Consider the following 20,884-nt stretch of genomic DNA (forward strand, 5'->3'; position numbering starts at 1 on the left):
CGGAGCATCGAAGAAAACATCAAGGTATCGCACACACTGAAACACACGCACTGAAGTCAATTGTCACCTCAAGGTCGCCTGCAGTGGATGGCGGGCATGGTTCTCAGATCAGGGCACTCCCTCCGGGCTATGAAATTACCTGCTACAGAAATGCAACCAAACCTCAACCAACCAACTGAAATAAAAACCTTGCAAAAACTCCTTAATGCATGTGTGTGGGTGTGTGGGGGCAACTGTGTGCACGTCCGTGCACTCACAAGGTCAAAAGAGGCTATTTCATTCTGGGCTCCACATAAATTTTATCTCCATCCCGAATGCCATAAGAATGAAGTGCTCGCGAGCTGTATTTCATCTCCTCGGGACCAAAGGGAGCTTCCTGGTCCAAGTAGAAGAGCAGCATGTTGCTCGTTGACAACTGCACTACAGTTTTTAAGTGCTTCTTCAATTCTGCCACAGTCTGATCGAGACGGATCGACATCTCTTCCACCTTATCCTGGAAGTGAACCTCCACCTTCACGCTGCTCTGTGGCCGAAGATCAACGACTGCCAAGGGCTCCAGCTTCCCATACTTCGTGACCAGCTCGTGATACCTGAAAATTTAAACGAGTCCAGAGTTATGGTACAGTTGCTCGTACGGCCAATGCACATTTCACAAGTCATTTTCTGTTTCACATTATGACGCTCCCCGTCTTTCTCCAAGGACGTTACTGGGTTGCAAAGTATAAATGAACATCTGTCCAGAGAGTACAGCGACCGGATGACAAGAGGGTAAAAAAAGATCCCAAGGTGGGATTCATCTAAAGCCCAGAACTCTTTGGTAAGAGCTAAAGCCAGAACCAGGACAGCAATAAGCTGTCCTCATCCTCCATGTCAGTGACTAGCTAGCATCTGGCTCTTCTGAAATATCTCTCGGTTTAACTGGCACTTCGCTCAAGGTGGGAAGGACGGATGAGGCTCTCACGAGTAAAGAATGTTGCCGAGGTAGCATTCAGAGCCCATAAGTGCACACCTCTCTCCATACAAGTCCCCGGCCCAGCAGCGACTAAAGGAAACCCCAGCTTTCTTCTCCATTTTCCACCAAATCTCTGACACTTTGGGAAGCTGAATGTTCCTCACGTGAGACAACATTCACCCCGATTCAAGTCTGATGACCAGAACAGACATCCATTAGGAATCAATCTGGATGATAGGAGTCTTGTTTTCTCCCCTGCCAGCACGACGCTTTGTAGAGCACACAGTGTTTCTCAGGCAAGACGCGTAAAAGGAGAACATAAAGCCCATTCACTCCAGTCACCTTGTCTCGCAATCCCCAAGCTGCACCGTGGCACTGACATGAACCCGAGTGAGCGTCCAACTAGGGACGAGGTACTTAGCTGAGGAAGGTGAATGTATCACCGACCTGAGACGTTCGAGTTGACTGGTCTCAAAACAGCTTCCTGAAGCAAACTAAGTAGCAAAGCTCTCTACTCAGCTCCTACCATTTCAGAAACCCCAGCCATGGCCGCACTGGGATTTGGAAAGAAGAGAGGACATTACACTCTCTAAAACACTCTATGCCTCCTGTTCCAGTTAAAACACTTCACTACAGAGAGCCAGAACCAAGCTAGCGCTCACACAAAGGATACAGCCCTCCATCTAGATTCACAGTACCTCCACCTTCACAGCCTGACCGATTTTTTGGACACTCCTGCTGTTTTCCAAGAGGCCAGCTAGGTCCCAAATGTTACACTCCACTGAGCGCAGCATCGCCAAGATGACTGAATCAAGGTGAGCTGCTGCATGGTTTGGAGGCTGACAACAAACGGGGGACTCTTGCCAACTGATCCTTCACACCTACTCCACGGGAATTTTACTAGCAGAGCCACACGCTCTACCATCACTTTCTCCTTGGAGCCAAGTTCTCTGACGGTCCTTCACAAGGTCTGTCTCGGGGAGCCATCCCCTGCAACAGCAAGCCCGTCTCGCCCTCCCGCTGCCTTCAGCGGGTATCGCTCCGATCAGGCAAGGCTGCATCTCCCCTGCCTGGCTGGGAAAGAGGCAAAACGGCAACACAAAACACAATGCGATTGAAATGACAAAGACCGAGAGCTGCCGAGAAAAGGTAACATTTCAGAGGCCGTACAGAAAGCTCTTTTTGTTCCCGATCCCAGCCTGAGCTGAATGCTATCGGTGCTGTGTCACAGCCCCTGTCGAGAGATGATGGGACCTGGCAGGCTGGGTGACCCCCAGGGAGTCCTGCTGAAGGCAGGAATGTTCCTGGAGAACAGCAGTCCCTCTGTCTGCCGGGAAATGAGGTAAGGGCCACAACGCACTAGGATTTCCCCAGTCTCACAGACAAAACGAGACTTCACTTGGGCAGAGCATCCAAAGGCACTGCTCTCACAGTCACCTGGGTGATACGATTGGGCCTATTTATTTGGAAAAGCCATTAGTGCTGAGAGGAGACACCACATTCCCCGTATTTTACCCACCAGGCTACTGCCTGCAGTAAGACTGAGCGCTAGCCAACGTGTTGCTGATGGGGAGAATTTCTTTGCAGCACTTTCCACTGCAGACCAGCAACAATTTCTCACTTGCTGACCAGAGGTACTGCCATGATTCACACGCTAAGGGAAATTGCAGTGAACAGGGCTGACAGTGGGAAGAGTATAAAGAGGGGGACAATTTTCAAGGCAGCTGAGAGAGAGAAGTACTATGAGGATGCTAAGACTACCCAAACGCGCGCTGTAAATACGTGGAGCGCCAGGCAACGTTGTCTTACAGTTTCTCATGTCGAGGAAAGGCAGAACAAGTTTCGCAGCCTGTTCCTTGTATGCTAGCTGCAGCCTCCAAAGACAGTTAGGCGTCTGAATATCTGGCTTCTCTCAAATCAATAAGGACGAAGGCCCACTGCTCGTATGGTTCTTTTGTACCCTGATAATAGGCACCCTGGAGACTTTTATAATCACCCCTTGCAGCCTGGCAGACACTGGCTGCCACAGCAGAGGATGCTGAAGAGCTGAGTCTAGCTAAAAGTGTCCCTGATACCCTGCAGACAAACAGCAGACCACAGAAGCGGAGGAGCCATTAAAAACCCTCAGACACAAAGACGTCACTCAAGAAGACAGCCAATATTGGATTGTACGCTCGGCACTCATTCTAACCCACAACATCCAGAGAGAGAAGTTATTCTGTCCATTTCCCTCCCTTCCTGATCCCTTCGAGCTGCAGCCCGTGAAGACATGCAATGCAAGCAGGGGGGTTTGCCATGCGAGAGCGTGCTGTTTGCTTACCGCACGCTACACCTCGACAGTCTTGAAAGGGGCTGCTTACAGTCATGAGTTTTCCGTGCCCAAGTGTGTCTTTCTCCTCCGTGTGAGGCAGCACTGCAATGCAGATGCTGTACCCCCAGCAACAACATGCGTGTGTCCTGATTAGATTCTAATTACAAACCATCTTTGGACAGACCACACCACACTTGGGAGCAAAGAAAAGGAAGCTTTAGCAACAATCACACACACAATCCCTCTGCAAAGAATGCCAGGTTTCCCTTCCTACAAGGGATGCTGCGTACGGATGCAGGACCTGAAACCCAGCCCTTGACGCTAGGGACACTCTCAGTCATCTGCAGCCTCGTTACAATATAGTCTGTAGTGGCACACAACTCCTCCAGAACAGAACAACCCTCTTTAGTAGCTGCACCAGTCTCTTGGAAATGCTGCACAGATGAAGGGATTCAGACAAAGAGCCCATTGACCACAAAAAGGGCAGTAACAGTGTTTAAAGGTTAAGACATCAGAGGGGGGGGTCATTCTCCGGGATCTTACCAAAATAGCATATAGCTAGCATGGCACTCAAGATCAGCCCAGCTTTTTTGGATGGGTGAGATTTTATTAATTTCTTACATGAGCTCCCACCTGGAAACTGACCCCAGCTGTGTGTAGTACTGTAGAACTACGTGGGTGCACACAGCCTGTTCCCAAAGTCCACGTCCTAACAGTAGCATCATGCATCCCTTACGGTACACCCCACTGCCTCCTTCTCAGCAATATATGGGTCGTGGACACGCAAGGCACCTGTCACCACAATACCCACAGACGTAAGTCCAGCAGAAAAAGATTCAGAGCCTGCCAGCTATTTATTTAACTTCCTTCTCGTGCGCAAACCCTTCCTCATGAGCTCAAAGGCAGAACACCTGTTCCACCAGCATCAAAGGGCTACTCTCACCCAGTCTGCCATCAAATACACCATTTTCAGCCCAAGGGCCTGCCTTGCCTTCTCCCGGCTGGTTTTCCAGATCAGCCCAAGCCCTGGTTGCCAAAGGACGCTGCTGCAGCTGTTGGGCTCAGCTGCCCTGCTATTCTTCCTTTCTGGAGCCACGAACACAGAGACATGAAACAGTTTCCTTCAAAATAAAATGCTACGGAAAACAATCCATTTTAGGAGCAGCAACAACACGAGCTTACAGTGCCCATCTTCCCTTCCCCTTCCTCTCCCCTGCATTCTCTGCCTCTGCTGCTATGCCTTCCAATATTTGTTTCAATTTTTCCGCTTCAAGGGCATCTAAAATTACAAGCCTAAACTTGTCCTCAGAAAAAGGAACAAGAGGGATCACCAGCTGTCTTGTCTCCCTGACTTGTCTCCCCCGGCCTATGAACTGACCCCAGTATCACTTGAACAAATACTATAATTGATGGACCTGTTAGTATTCACGCAAAACGCTGTGCCCTCATTCTCCATTCCATCCTTCCCATGCCCTTAGTATTAGCAGGTTACGTACACAGGGCTTTCGAAAAACAAGAGACATTATACCTACGAGTTAGGCTGGGGGAAATACTGACCAGCCAACGTCAACACTGACCAGGTTCCACTTGCACCTTTGTCATCCATATCTTTGGCTTTCTCTACCTCAGTTTGTCCCTACCTCTGTCTGTGCGTCCGGGACACACCATACACACTTTCGTTGTACCCCCTTTCATTAAAGAAAGGCCTATGAAGCTTTGTTATCTAAGAAGCGCATGTCGGTTCCAGGGAAAAAGGCACGTAGATGCAGTGGCTTGATTATCCATGATCCTTCCTCAGCCCATTAAGAAGCAGTAAGTAGATGCTGGCACAGAGGAGACACCGACTGAACAGCATCTGTCAAAGTTCATTAGTTTACCAAGATCAACGGATCATTGGGCATACTTTTTTGGCAAAGAAAAACCTTCAGACTTGTGATTTGCGGGCCTCAAAGTGAGGGGACAGCTTCCCATTGCCAGTCACATTCCACACACCAGATGGCCAAGAGAATTAGACGCCCCGGCCTGGCACCAGAGAGCATGATCTGTACTGCCTTTTCGCGACTCCCAAACACAGGTGGATTATGAAGCTAGCCATGAGGGAGGCCAGAAAGCAATGAAGATCATGAACTGAACAGTCACGTTGTTTAATGGCACTCGACGCGGACACTTTAAGACCAAATTTGACTCATAAGTGATTCTACAAGTCATCAGACAACATTCTAATATAACAACATTAACTAAATCAGATTGAGGGAGGCAAGACAGGAGGAACGCGAGGGACAGATTTTTCATGGAACAGCTAGCCCAGATTTCCCCTGTAACCTCATCTGTTCAGTCATCTTTCCTTTTGCCTTGCCACCCTTCTGCCCCTGCTCTCCATTCCACCACAAAGAATTCATACCTGAACGGGACTTCCTCCTCCGGGAACTCCATGTAATATCGGATGAAGAATCGCTCCGAGTCCTCTCGCTCCCCATCGGCAACGATGCTTCCGTTGAGCTTGATGATAGAGGGCAACCTGTATGCCGACACCACGAAATACAGTCAGTGAGATACCCAGACAGGGTGATCGACAAGACAGTCACCATCAAAAGCTGTGTGCCACAACAGTAACACACCAGGAGAATCCTGCCAGGTGGCTTACGCCTCAGCCCCCTCGAGAGAGGGAGCAGGCAAGTTCCATGCAGTTTCTCCAAGCACATTCAAAACTAATTATTTTCATTTTGCCACATATACGCATCCTGTGCACAGGCATGTGTGAGACTCAAAACATTCTCTGAGAAGTAGAGAAGTTACACTTAACATTTCCAATACTCCCACTTTCCCCGCACAATAAAAAAACGCTCCAGTCTTTCTGAGTGGTGACTTCATATAAAACCCCATCTCCTAACAGCCTCTTCCTCCAGTGACCCGCTCCCAGCCATTCATTGCCATGTAATGCTTCTGCTGAGCAGAATAAACAAGCAACAGACCTGGCTATTAGCAGCTTCCTGCGTTCCTCAGTGGTGTAGGACTGCAACAAAGGGATTCCTAGCAATTTCACTTCCTCGAGCTTAGGAAAAGAATTTAACTTGTCAATGTCTTCCCAGCAATGCAGACCTGCTCAGAAAAAAAGACTTCCTTAAACAAACACCGATAATGCATCACTTGTCCAAGATTATCAGACACAGTCAAAGACCATATGTGATAGGCGAGCATCAGCTGCTGTTTCTTTCCAAAGTCAGCTTTTTACTCATCACGTGCTGAAAAAAATCTCCTTCGTTTGTTTACGTGACGGAGTAGTCTAAATTACCTCATGCTGTTTTGTAAGTCTAGAAGGATGATCTCCATGGCTGATTAGGGAACTTAGTTTTTTATGGACCGTTCATTCTTTGGCCTCACTGCCGAGGACAGACTAGCATCAGCTATGTCGGCTGCACCTATAAAGGGACACTGCCTTAAGTAGTATTAAAGTCATCAGGACTTCTGTCATTCTAGGCGCCACTAAATAGCCATCAAATGGCTTTACCTTGCACACATGACCACCTCGGGTCCCGTTTCCGATCATGACCCAATGGTAAAACAGTCCCAGAAGCCGTCCAGCCATTTAATGAAAAAGTCCTTAACTCAATTTCAGCCCCCTCAAGACTTGACATTTGGGATAACAAGGCAAGCAGAGGGGGTAAAATGAAAATGCTGGGGATGGAGCAACAGAACGGCCCCAATTCTGTGGTGAGATCAACGCTACTTGTCTTCACTTCCTTTTGCTGTGACTGCAGAAAGGTTTATCGCAATGCTTTTCCGATGACTGTTCCAGAAGCTTACACTGGCGATGCGAGTTAGGAAACTGGTTTCCCTGAACAACATACAACAGCTTCACCCACACAGTACAGAAATTGTGAAAAAACAGAAAAATTATCGGGTCAAACAAAACCAGGGGTCTCGTTTGAGCTAAGCCTCTCAGAAAATGCGAACTTCAAGCCCAAACCGTGTGTCACAACTGCAACTGAGAAGAAGGGGCTCTTTTCAAAGCGGAAACAAACCTCCTTTAAGTATCACGGCACCGTGCATGAGGCGGGCAGACAGAGTTTCCTTTCCCCATAGCGCTCGAAACACCACCGCCAAGGTCGCCTATGCCTAAAGCCATCCTCCAGGAACCAGCATTTACCGATTTACATTTACAGACAAACTGAGAAGAAGTTTGCGACAGGAGGAGAACTCTTCCATCTGATCTCTGGGCCACAATGTCACCAAAAAGTGCCCGGTACCTCTCTGAATCATACCGCTCTGAAAGGGCCAAAAGCTCCTGTAGCTGGGAGAAACCAGTGCAGAGAGACAACCATCTCTGAAAAAGAAACTGCTGTCAGCCATGGCATCCACCTCGGCAGGACAATCTGTGCATCTCTTGTGACCCTGTTGCGCTATAACTTCCCTAAAAACCATTATCTTTAGGCTTCTCCCTGATCTCCACTAAGCCCAAAGAGTCTGCAAAAAGCAGTGCCAGTTTGGAGTCTTCACGGGACAGAATTTTGGAGTGCAACAGCTTTCCCTAAAAATAAAATAAATTTAACATGCTCCTTGGGAATTCTGTTTAACTTTCAGCTCCCAAAACATCAGAATGCAACACAGAATCCAGAGTTCTTAAATACCTGGCATCAAAATTGCAAAACTACTTACCACAGGAGCACTTGCTCCTCAGTGAGACAGTGCTTTCAAATCCAGCTTAACAGGCTTTTCTTCCTCTAGTTAGCTTTAAGCTTTTATTAAAGGGATTCCTTGATGCTTACATTGCAGAGCATGTTAATAAAGTACCTTCTACCTTGGCTAACATTTAACTATCGCTTGCACAGCATATAAAGCTGTAAAGAACAAAAGAAGATGCATTAAGCAGTCCTGTAGAAGACCTTCTGGCGTACGTGTCATCTCACAAACATGGCACAGCCCTCATGAGCTGCTCTGCAGCTCTCTCTCCGAGTGTGGCGTGCCCTTCCCGATATGCCAAACCCTTATTCTCTTTCTGGAGCGTTGGCTGAAAATTCTCTGGGGCTGAAGTGTAAAAGCAGCCTCGAGCATAACTTCTGATGACCTTTGAGTAACTAAGCACAGATGACAGACAGCTTGTGCTGGTGAATGCTCAGCCCTTACATACATACACATGCGCTCATTTTACTCAGGATAAAACAAGGAATAAAAGGCAAATGGGATTCTTTCATCCCCTCTGTCTCCGGAGATTTATTCATACTTCTCCAGCCAGGAGCACCTGAGGCAGGGACAGGAAACAGAGGGAAACTACTAACGTAAAACCCTTTGCCAGCTCATTTTGAATAACTGCCTGTCCACACTACTCTGACTCATCTTTTAGATAATGACTACCTACCAAAAGCAGCAGGTAGAGCCCTCAGAGATCGGCAAGTTGCTTTCTTGCCTGTTTTCCTCTCCTAACGCTACATTCTTCAGGTCACTGCACTTCAGTACATCTGCTTCTGAGGCTCCGCATTAGCACCGTTAGGAAACTGGACTTCAACGTGACAGGTCCCTTGGGACCACATTCATCAACAGCTTTTCAAATCTGCCGAGAAGCCAAAACACATTGGAACAAAGGTCACTGGGCATTTTCCTCTCTGCTACAGCAACAGAACCATCCCAAAGGTTTAGGCTCTTGCTCAGCACTTCTGCCTTCACCTGTCCTCTCCCATATGTTGCAGGAAGCAATGCCGACCGCAGGCTACTTGTTACTAACACAGGCCTAAGAAGCAACCACCCCAAGACCAAAGTTTCAAAGTGCTTTACAAAGCAAGTGTGTTTTTCACCTACTCAGCCGTAGAGACTGATCAACCGCTGTCACTTACGCTGAGAACAAAGAGCATACTGCATCCAGGCTCTCACCTGACTTGTGCAAATTGATGGATCGCAGGTTAGGGAACAGCCTTGCTAGGGAATCTTCCGACTCTTCAATGGTCGTGAGGTTGTTGTTAGCCAGAATAAGTGTGTCCAGTGATGGAAACATTATTCCCAATTTTCGAATTTCAGTCCAGTCCTGAAGATTATTGTCAGTTATGTGGAGTAATTTCAGGGACTGACAGCACACTGGAGAACAAGACACTGTTTCATAGTCATTAAGGCACAGGAAGAGTTCCTCCAAGCTGCACAGTGAAAGAAAGATCATATCATCATCGCTACATACCTTCATAAATGGCTACGGTCTCAGGCACAGAGACATGCATATCCAATTTTGACATGACTTTCTGTAATGGCTCTTATGTGATTTGAAACCTTGGTGTAGAGAAGACCTTTGAGCACTCCAAATGGAGCGTTTCAACTACGTCTCTGCTCCCATCCATAAACTTCCTCCATAGATGAAAAACACTCTAAGTGTTCCCCGAGCCTCCCAGTATTATTCGTGTAACAGATTGCTCGGGGTGGTGTTCCACATTTGTGCCCAACAAGCCACCAACCCAAATCCAATAGTAACTGGTACCTGCTCTCAATGCTCGCCACAATTTAAAAAGGTGGTTTTATACAACCCAGATGACCCTTTTTTCCCCACATTGCTGTTTCTGCCAAAGATGGCCGTTAAAGAAAGAACAGGTCCCACCAAGTTTTCAGGCGACTAAACTAGCTCCCCTAATCCCAGGGAAGCATATAGTGGCCACACAGGATATACTGCTGTCATCACCTCCACTTACCAGGCTGTAGAAAGAGAAATCTGCGCTCAAAATGACGCCACCAAGGACATTCGGGGAAGCAGAATGCCACTGCCAAGGTGGACCGTGGCCAAGCCACAGAAATCAACACTTTTGCACAGAAAAGCAGGATGAAATATTACTTGACAAGTGGCCAGACCCTCAGACTTACATCCCATTCAAAAGCTATTAGAACAGGTATGCACTGCACCATTCATTCTGCAGTGAGTCAGAGGAAAATGTGTCACCTCCCACATTGTCGGCATGATTATCCCTCTCTAGTATTCAGATTTCGATGCAACGCCCTGGGCTTTACAGCACCACACAAGTTCAGCTTTTAAGACAAGGTAAAGCGTTCCACTGGCCGGTTCCCAAGCTCCCAAAGACATAAACCCCCTTTTTCTCTACCAATGTTTGCATCCTCACACCCCTCTCATCCCTCACCCTGTGATTTGATAAGCCAGCCTTGACCTGCGTGCAGCGAGCACCCCTTTCTACACCCAACTCCCCATGCTTACTCTGGTAATTCCTGCAGGATTGTGTGGACTGTTTCCCACGAAGCTTTGCTGTTGTTGAGCACAAGTTTGCGAACACCAGCGAAAGACCCAGCACACCTTCTCTCTAAAACGGACAGACTGAGAGGGTTGGAACTCAAGTTTAGAAACTCCAAGTGGGGAACGTTGGACACAATTTTACTGACCTAAGTGGGGCGGGAAAAAAAAGAGAGAGAAAGAAATGCGTATCAGGCAGTAATCGGACCTCACGCAATAATATCCTGTCTCCTAAAAGGGGGCCCTTCAGAATCACCACGAGCCAAAGAAATGACATAAGAAAAAAAATAAGGCTTCTGAATAACTACCTGTAATTCATACTCCAGCTATTCACCGATCTGGATTGATTGGTTAATTGCTCATTCACCTCAGTAGTTCATTTAATTACACTCTCCAAGCAGCTTGATAAGAAAAAGCTAGTCTCTCGGGAAAGGTCGTAAAATCCATCTCAAGACCAATTTTCAGCAGCAGCATGTTACAGGACCCAGCATGCCATACCCCTGTTTTAGTAGGGAGGCAACGGGTATGTCTCTTGATTTTATGGCCAACGCTCTGATCGCTCACTCAGCTTTCCGCTGCTCCCCGCTAGCCACAGAACTCGCCATTTTGCCCAATTTAAAAGATGGGCACTGTACACATGCAAGGAATTTCTGATGCAATTCCATTAGTCTGAAAACAACAGCTTTCTTACAATCAATCCAAATGTTCAGGTAACTCAGCTTGGTGCTACCTTCTCTTTTTGTACATACAGATGTGCACCTGAGGGCAAAGTAGCAGAGAGGCAAGAAACAAAGACCGAGAAAGAGAGAGAAAAGCCAGAGACGATGACTGTACAGCTCTGGAGTGCAGGATACATAATGGACTGTGAGATCAGGGTAGATGCTGACCTAGAAACTGCCAATACACAAAAATATACAGGAACAGGTTATTGAGATGATCAATTTGTAGTCACCTAATAACGATTAAGTGAACAGAGCATCAATTCGTAAAGAACACAGAGCATCAATTTAATTTTCCTCATCAACTGACCGGGTAACTGATTCAGTGGGAAGCAGTATAAAAGAACGGCAGCTTCCGACACCATCCACACACCAGTCCCATAGGCAAACTGAGGACTTACAGTGCCTATGATACCACTGCAAGTTATGAGTTCAATACAAGGCCAGCAGGCGTACCAAAGGAGAGTTCTGACAGATTACTACTCGTTATGTTTTCATTTATCTAAATAATTGAACGCTATGCATTTTCTTAACCAGCGGGTGACACTAAGATGGGGAAAGGCTGCATCGTATTGCGGTACAAGCCAAAGCAAAGCCATCTGAAACCCATAAGATGGAAGTTCAGCTCAAGGATAGTCAAAGCGCCAACACTCAGGAAACACACCATTCATCCAAAAAATAATTAAGAGTCAGAAAACACCTGGCTAGAGAGCGCCGCTCCAGCAAGCGATTGGGATGGGAGGAGATGAGGCAGACCATGACATACACAGGTCAATAACAGGGCCCGTTTGCTAGCCAAGGGCAACTGTTTCATGCAGAGGCCGAATTCAAGTGTAGCATGTGTGATGCTGGAAGTAATTTGTCTGCCTCACTTCACACTGATGAAGCCTCAACTTAGGTGATGTCATGTTTTGGGCACTGCGCCTTAGGAATGAACTAGACAAACTAGAATGACACCACAGCAACAAAACCAACACAGGATTTAGAAAAAATGGCCTAGGACGAATGACTGGACGAACTGGATTTTTTCAGTATTATACTAAAATAGGAAAGAGAGACATGAAAGCTCCTCTTCATGAGTATAAAAGGCTGTCGTATAGGAAACAGCGATGAATGCTTCTCCGTGCCTGCTGAGACCGGGGCAGGGAGAAATTGGCTTAAATTGCAGCATGGGAGACTTCAGTTACATAGTTTAGACTATGAGGTTATTAGCTAAGCATGGGAACAGGCTACCCAGGGATCTGGAGTCCCCACCACCAGCAGCTTGATTTTAAGAGTTGGGTAGATATTTATCTGTTGCGGATGGGCTATGAAAACTTCATCCCATCTCGGAGGAAGGGGCCAAAGTACACAGAAAGCCTTGCATTTCCTGCTTTACTGTGGCTCGTGCAGAAGACGGCAAATTGTGCCGTCCAGGGTAGCCTACCCAGACTGAACAAATAGCAGGGTGCAAGGCATGCAGCTTGCGAACGACAAGTGTACGTGCAGCTCTCCCGGATGCTTACCAGACGTGAGATCAGCCCCGCTGAGCGCAAGAGGCAGAAAAGGAAGCGCAATGGCAGCACCTCATTACTGTTGGAGGGGGCCCTTTGAGGTCAGAATTAAAAAGCTAGAAGACGCCACCCCAGTTCTGAGCAGATATGCCCTCAGTACAAAACCACCTTCCCTAGCTCTGATCACAACAGACAAGCCTAAGATCTCCCTCCCACCTGCTGAGCTAATACCTTGTAGGCTAACCAGGAAACAACAAGAAGAGGGAAACATATCCCACTTCTGACTTTGCAACCCCCGTGCCAGAGCTGGACCATTTCTGCACACGCTGCTTTCACTGCCTGTTTAAAGGCACAGGAGCTTGTTGCAACATAAACACACGATAATTTCTACATTGCCCATTCCATTTTTTTCAACATATTTCCAACAATCAACACTACCAGAAAAGCAGAGCATAAGCCAGTGAGGAACCGTGAACAACACTTGAACAGACTGCGATTGTTTCACTCGTATTACATGGCATTTACCTAACGTATTTCCTCCAAGCACTTCCGCAGATTTTACAATAGCATTCAGCATTAATTACTGAGGCCTCAGAAATATCCTTTGAGGTAAATGTTATTAAACCTGTTTTGTAGGCAGGGAAACAAAAGCAGAGAGAGAATAAATTCCTTGCCCAGCATCGCAGAATTGGTGGCAAAGCTGGGAATCAACTCCCATTACTCAGACCTCCTCAGTTCTTGCTCTGTTAAAAACTGCACCGATTATTAAACTCTTGATGTTAGAAATGCCAGTTCTGGTGCTTTGCATGATAAAAAAAAATATATGTATTTGTCACCCACAGGCCAAGATCGTAAGTCACGAGGTAAATGGAGTGAAGTGTCTAAATGGATCACATGAATCATGATTATTGCTCAGTTGTTGTCAAAGTAAATAAGCATCAGCCTCAAAGATGCGAAAGAAGCCACAAAAAACAGAAATCTCTCTGCTTTTAATGAATGAAGTACTCCTATATCTTGCAATGCATTTGCAGTCATAGTAATAGCCATAAAACTTATTCAGAAAGATGCACATGTAACCATTTTACCTCATGCCAGTCTTCCAGTTTATTGTCAGAAAGGTCTAGCTCAGACACATGAGCACAGAAGGCGGCGATTTCATTCTCATCCCCTGCACAGGTTATGCCACAGCTGTTCAGTACTAGTACGCTCGGAAGGTTGAGGCGATCTGAAACAGGGAAAAAGAAAAAATCCCGTCCGGTCAGCATCGCCTTGCTTAGTTACATAAGGTAACGACAAGCACAAACAAGCATGACATTCAACAAAGGAAAAGATCTACCAGTTACTCCACAATTTACATATATTTAAGGATGTCAGGATAAACACGGATTTTATGACAAGTGACTGACATCAATCAAGAAGTCTTCTGGTGTCTAACTACGAAGTACCCCTCAGCATCAGTGCTCCTCAGTTACTACACGTATTTCTGTCCACGCCGCAGCAAGGACGGGCCAGTCCTTCCTACTTTACAGTATGTCTCATATCAGCTCTTGCCAGAGCTTATGCTCTTCCCCAGACATCTGCTACTGCAGATAGGCTACACAGCTAGGTGGACGGTTAGTTGTACACAGTCAGACTCCCTTATCCTCTTGTACTTAGCCCACTCGGGGTGACGAACAGCAGGGATGTATTTAAACATTTCTTTTCTAAGCTTTCACTTTTTCAACACTGTAGAATGGTTAGCATTCTTACATCACGGAAAAACTTAGGTCTCTGCTCTGCCTTTTACACTTTTGCTTCGGTTTTGCTCTAGTTCTTTCTCACGGAGGTAAACGTTCTCTCAGCTATTTCACAGACAAGGACTTGGATCTCAATCACAACCTCATTTGTTATGGTCCAAATTTGACAACGTTAAAGCTGAAGATTTGTAACAGGAAACCATTTCAACACAAGAAATCTGCATTTAGGGAAGGTAAGCCATCAGTCTTACACTCTTTCACATACAATACCGCTCTCCCATCTCTGTGGAGTATCAAATTCTGTTAAAATTTAACAAGCTCTTTCCTAAAAAGGTGGCCCTTCTTCACTCTCCTTAATACTTGACAGCTACACAACTAGAAGGGGATTCTCACAGCAGACAATTATCTGGAGCAATCCGAGTTTTCAAGTTTCCTGCCTCATTAGCAGCTTCTTTAAAGCATAGTGTTGTACTTTGGGAATTAGTCATGATGCACTTAAGTCATGTCTCAGTCACATTTCAAAAATTAGAAACCTGTGCCCTCTTTTCAGTATCCAAACAGCTCAGGTAAGCAGGTGCTCGCACACAGGACAGAGGGCATTGACGCCATATTCCATCAGGCCAATTTTCTATTGCGTTACTTTTGAGGGACATGTGGTAGATTTATCCTCAACTGAACTCTAGCCCTTTTTTCTCCTCTGTCAAACTCAGTTACTGTAAGCTTCATCCAGCTGACTTCCATGGCTATTTTCCCCTTTGGGGCTGGTTATGATACAAATTGACCTGACAGAAATTTAAACTACTCTTACAGATCAAGATGGACGAGAGGTTATGCAAAAAAGGGGCAGTTATGGTGGGATAAATGTGATTTTCAGGCTCAGCTGTACAAACCAAGAACCAAACGCTAACATCAGAGTGTGAGGGAAGACTACTGGGTGTCAAATGGATTCAGTTCAAGGAGCAGGAAAGGGCGATGCAGAATCCACAGTCCAGGAGGCTCAAGGACATACATGAGCAGCACAGTGCTTCAAACACACATCTATCTGAAACTCAGCGCAGTAAGATCAGAAGCAAAGGAGAGAGGGGATTTCTCCACTAGGGCAGCATAAGCAGAGTCAGAGAGCATTTGATGCCTTGAGAAGAGAGCCAAAGTAAACCACCCATCCGAGTCACTTATCACAAAAGAAGCCTAGCTGGAGATTCAAAGACTTGAAATACCGTCCCCTCCTGTGTAACACTGGACTCCTTCTGTACCTGCAGGCATCAATGCAAGTTGATGGCACTGTGTGACATCACTAGTTCGAGGTATGGAACAAGCTCTAATTTAGATCATGGTGTGGTGTATTTGTTAAGCCACCTCTGTCAAAATGCACATTGTTGTAGCCACTAATAAAACAGTTAGTAGCACCAGTCTGAGGAAAATAAGCTCCAGGGACTGCTGAACCCTCAAAACTCAGCACTGCCCAGGGCCTTATTTCCATCTATCATTAACAGTATCCCAATCCTGTTATGCTGGCAACGACGGGGTAAGGAAACTTACTTGTTTTAAACAGCAACTGGCTCAGTCGCCGGATCAACTTTCTGTCTTTGATAGATTCCGGTCTCTCAGCTCTTCAGTAAGAAATGCATTATAATACATTGTGAAGTTTCTTTTTCTGGTCAATTCAGGGCAATTCTTCTTTCAACATAAGCAACAACAACCAAGAAACTGATCCCACCCAGAACCACAGAGATGATCAGAAATACCAGAACCCTACCTTTCATAGGTGAACCCTGTGGAGTCGCTGGGACATGTACCCCCATACCAGGTCCACGACGATACGGGAAGTTCTCGGGGCTATATTTCTCACAAAGAACTTGCATGAAACTCCTTCCGCTGGGCTGGTCCATGCTCCCTTCTTGGACTTCTAGTTAACACAGAAAAAATCAGAGTACGTGAACAGTCAGCAACTAATAATCATCTTCAACAGTGGTCCTTGGGAACACAGGACAGAAAGTAACCAGCTGCATCATGGGTTTTACTTCTCCTGAACTGCACATTAGTCCAACAGGTCATATTTCACATTCAAGATTACAGTAAAACACTCCTTGAAAAGAAACCAAAACCAAACACAGAGGGCTCAAGCTACACAAACTTGCTTTCAGTTACACCATTACAGGCCCAGTACACCACCTCCTTGCCCCACATGCTCTTAAAGGGCAGTTCCCAATATGCCCCAGGCTGCCAAGATTACTTCTGTGCCTCACAAAAGGACCACGAGATATTCATAGATATTCTCAAACGTATTTCCTGAACAGCACAGAGGGAAAAGAACAAAGAGCAAAGAGCTGTTTATGAGTAAGAGATTGCTTGAACAAATTTTTTCACCCTGCAGTTTCCGTTTTCTCTAACTCTGGACTTTCAGTCAAGATCAGCTTTTTGGGTGGGGATAAAAAAACCCAACAGAAAAAGGATCCACAGCTCCCTGTTTATAAGGAAACACTTATGCAAAGCAGGTCATGGCTTGTTTTTTCTTAAAACCAGGCCAATGCTGTAAAAAGCCTGGAGCTCAACAGCCTCTGAAGCAAGACTTCCATCAGTTGGCCCACTGGGTATCATGGAAATACTTGAGTTTGACAGTCAGCTCACTCAGGATATCTCAGGGCTCTCATCTTCACCGATGGCGGTGGCTCATTCAAAACAAGCTTTCACCTCAAAAGGAGCATCATCATTTCTCCTGTGACATTTGCAAAGAACTACAGTTCTTCTGTCCTGCTTCCAAACCTGAGCTTCTATTTAGAACACAACTACTGTGTCACAAAACACTCTCGAGCGCATATCAGCGCATCATTTGGCCAGTCCAAAACCAAGTTTTGCCAATTCAATTTTGCAGCTGCTTAATGCATCTGGCAGATAAACATGGCCTTCCTATCTATGCATGTCACAGAACAGAACAGTGCAGGAAAAAGGACTCTCCGCCTCGCAGGCTGCTGACCTGCCTAGAAAGATATCGAGTGTCAGCTGGAAGTATATTTGGCACAAAGACACCACGATGGTCGGCATTCTGCTGTACCCTAGGTGGGCCTAAGCTCATCTGTCCTACTTTCCTGCACATATTCTGACCTTGGTATTTTATGGTTTCCTGGATAATAAAGGAGCTGAGCTTGCTAAACGCACAAAGAACGGGAACCATGTCGTTCCCAGGATTCACAGAGGTTTTGTACTCCAAAGCAGGGCCTGCTACCCATCACGGACAAGTAGAGATCCACGCCTGCCCATCCTAACAACACAAGGCACAAACTTGCAGGAATCAACTGCAGATTTCCTACGGTGTACAATTAGTCATGGAGTGGTGTTTTCACTAAGTACTGCATAAATACATTTTTCATATACTAGCAAAACCCAACTCAAACAGATACATACATTCTGCAGATAAACCTGCACCTCCAGGACTTCTGGTGGAAATCCATATGTTGAAGTTCATGGTGAGGACACACATATGCTGGAAGCGACGTCGCTAACCAATGCCAAATTAAAAGTTTCTGCCTGCTGCAAGGAATTTTCCTTTACATTTATTACAGGCAAAGACAGACATGAAATCCCAATCAAAAGTGATTTAACTAAGGCTCAGGTTCCCTTTGCTGAGTATCACCTGTAACAAGCTCTACTTTACTTCTTCACAAACAGACTAAAACACCTATATCACAAAGGACTTAAGTATAATAGGAAGCAAGTTGACTGAAACCTGTTGTAATTATTATATTATATATCAACTTTACATGTCACAAATAGGGACTTAAAGCATTAGTCTTTAAAAAAAAAAAAGCCCACACCTTTCCCAGTCCTCCACAACTTGGTTGATTCGTACCTCAAACTTAACTTCTTATCACCAGAATCAAAAATAAATCCTCAAATTGAAGCCTGTGTTAGGAATAGGGCATTTAATTTTATGCTAAAACATTCCGCATGCTACAAGAACAATTTGCATTGACAGCCAAGGCTTTAGGCTGACAGGCCCCATTCCAGAATGGTTTGGGAGCTCACTACTGTAGGACAGCCAGATACTGCTTTCTAAATGCACACTCAGACCTCCTGGTCTGGAAATTCTGGAACTCCCCCATGAATGAAGCTTTCTGTCCTTTACATTGCTTTTCTAACAATTCCGTTCCTCTTTATCCACTGAGCAAACATCAGCTGGAAATTCCACATGAGAGTTTGCCTCACAATAGAGGCAAAAAACTGTGTTTTCAGCTACAGTAGAAGAGCAATCCAGAACTGAGACAAAACCCTCATGACACTCATGTTCATCAACTTTGAATCGCAAACAATTTATTTCTCAACCTTTATTTTCACAAGCCCATGCCACTGCCAGGTGACACAAATGTCAGGTTGGGCAGTCACCTCTTCCACTTCCCTTCTCTTCAAATTCATGTTCCCTATAATCATCTGTCACGCACGTGGCTTTTCTGCATCACTACAATTGCTTGAGAGCAAGCATCAACAGAATATGCAAAGAAAGCATGACACATTCCAAGTGAATGCTGTCTGTACAAGGGCAGGACAGGATGACTTGCAAGGTGTGCGCATCTGCATGTTTTCGTACTGACAGCACAAGGAGCAATTCATATCCTAAAATCACTTTGGGGTTTCTAAATGACAGCATAGATTGCAAAGGATGTCAACTAATAGTTTTTGTTGTCTATATTTAAACGCTCCACTGGAAGGCTGTAGCCCTGGTGACATACAACATGGCAAGTGTCTGCAAAGAAGAGCATGACCCTGACTTTAGATCCAAGAGAAACCCAGTGGTCTGCTTCAGCTGATGAGTGAAGTGAAAGGAGGACACTAGAAATGACACGAAAAATATTTCTATCCCTGTGCTATAAGCCTACAAGGAGAATAAGGGACCTTTCAGGAGAATTACATCGTTAATGACATTCTAATGAATTCCAGTGCTACCCAAATGCCTTCAGAGCAGGTCCTAACCGGTCACACGCCTAACACATTTTGACATTTCTCTATACATGAAAAACAAAATGTAAGGAATGGATGCAACAGAACAAACATCTGCCCACAAGAAGCTGATATGCCCTTCTCCTAAGACATGATTCAGGCAAATTATTTTGGAAGTGATCTTGAGAGACAGATGAATGAATACTATCAGGGTAGACAGACCGACCCTCGGAGCCACTAGGGCAAGCTACCCAAGTATGCGAAATGCTGTCAGGGACTTCATCAAAGCAAGCACAACCCTTTACTCGCCTGCCATAGTACCACACTTCTGGAAGCAGCCAATACTAGTGACAGGGACTGTGGCGAGAAGATCAGAAACCGCACAAGAGACATCAGGCATGTCACTAGACGTGCTTCTGGCCGGGACTCTGACACTGTGCTCCTCAACCAGCAATGCTCCCAGGGGCTGCTGGAAAAAAACACCTCCTCCGCAGAAGTCGGCGGGGGGGCCGTCTGCTGGTCCTTGCCTGTGCTGCTGGGCCGCACGGCGGGGTACGACAGGTCGGGGTCCCCGGCCCCCAACCCGGGAGCGCTGCAGCCTCCGACGGCCCGACCGCCTCCGACACAACCGTTAAACTGTCCCTGGCTGCCCTCGCACGGCCCGCCCGGGCCGGGGCCCGGCTCGTCCCCGGGTGACAGCCGCCTGCCCCGCTCCGGCACCCCGCCGCGACCGCCGATCCCGCCGCGCCGCCCCCGCCGCGCAGGAGGCGGATGACAGCTGGTGACAGCTGGTGACAGCCGCGGCCCGCCCGCCCCCCGCCGCCCCCGACCCCACTCACCCAGGCCCGGCGGCCGAGTCCCGCATTGACCCGGAAGCAGCTCCGCGGCAGCCAAAAATCACGTGATCAGCCCCGATCACGTGAGGGGGGCCTGGCCCGCCGAAGCTCCCCGGTTGCCATGGAGACGACGACGCCCCCGGCGGCCTGGTCTTCCCGCGGACCGGCATGCACCGCGCCCCCCCACCCCGGTGGCTGGACGTCCTCTGATGTCACTTAACCTCATCAATGACTTCAGACAGGGAGAGAGACAGATGACGCCAAGATCCCCCCAGCCCCGAGGCCTCCCATGGGGCGGGGGTCACTCCCAGGCCAGCCCAGCGCCCCAGAAATCTGCCCGGGAGGGGCAGCCCTGGCCCCACAACACTGCGTAAAAATTGCCGATCGGTAAATGTTGCGTGTTCATGACGTGTAATGCCAGTGGCGTGCGCCCTGCATCGACCTGCCCGGCAGCTGCCCCCCTTTGCTGGCAGTGCCCAGACATTCTTAACCAGTTTGCCTGTTTCTCTCTCCTTCTTGCTCAGCGGTGACACCACCTTCTCAGCAGTGGCTGGTCATGACCTCAGAAGAACGGACAATAATTCATGCAGGGAGTAGGGCTGTGGTGGATGGATCTGCCTAGCAACGAGCCTGCCTGGTGCCCCATCTCTGTCCTTGCTGGGATTACACGATAAGAATCAGAAACTGCCTGA

At 46.9% G+C, this 20,884-nt stretch overlaps 1 protein-coding gene across 1 annotated transcript; it reads right to left on the bottom strand.

Moving 5' to 3' along the window:
• Window positions 1-271: 271 nt before the first annotated feature.
• On the bottom strand, window positions 272-20,234 carry TBCEL (tubulin folding cofactor E like; the record flags this gene model as incomplete). Its single annotated transcript, XM_082493787.1, has 8 exons — window positions 20,196-20,234; window positions 16,181-16,330; window positions 13,774-13,913; window positions 10,444-10,625; window positions 9,129-9,385; window positions 6,236-6,362; window positions 5,665-5,781; window positions 272-590 (listed from the first exon to the last, which is right to left on the bottom strand). The coding sequence occupies exons 2-8, from the start codon at window positions 16,311-16,313 to the stop codon at window positions 272-274; spliced, it is 1,275 nt and encodes a 424-aa protein (XP_082349913.1). The 5' UTR covers window positions 16,314-16,330; window positions 20,196-20,234.
• Between the last annotated feature and the right edge of the window lie 650 nt (window positions 20,235-20,884).

Source organism: Vanellus vanellus, assembly GCF_965231255.1.
Source record: "Vanellus vanellus genome assembly, chromosome: 21".
NCBI lineage: Eukaryota > Metazoa > Chordata > Aves > Charadriiformes > Charadriidae > Vanellus > Vanellus vanellus.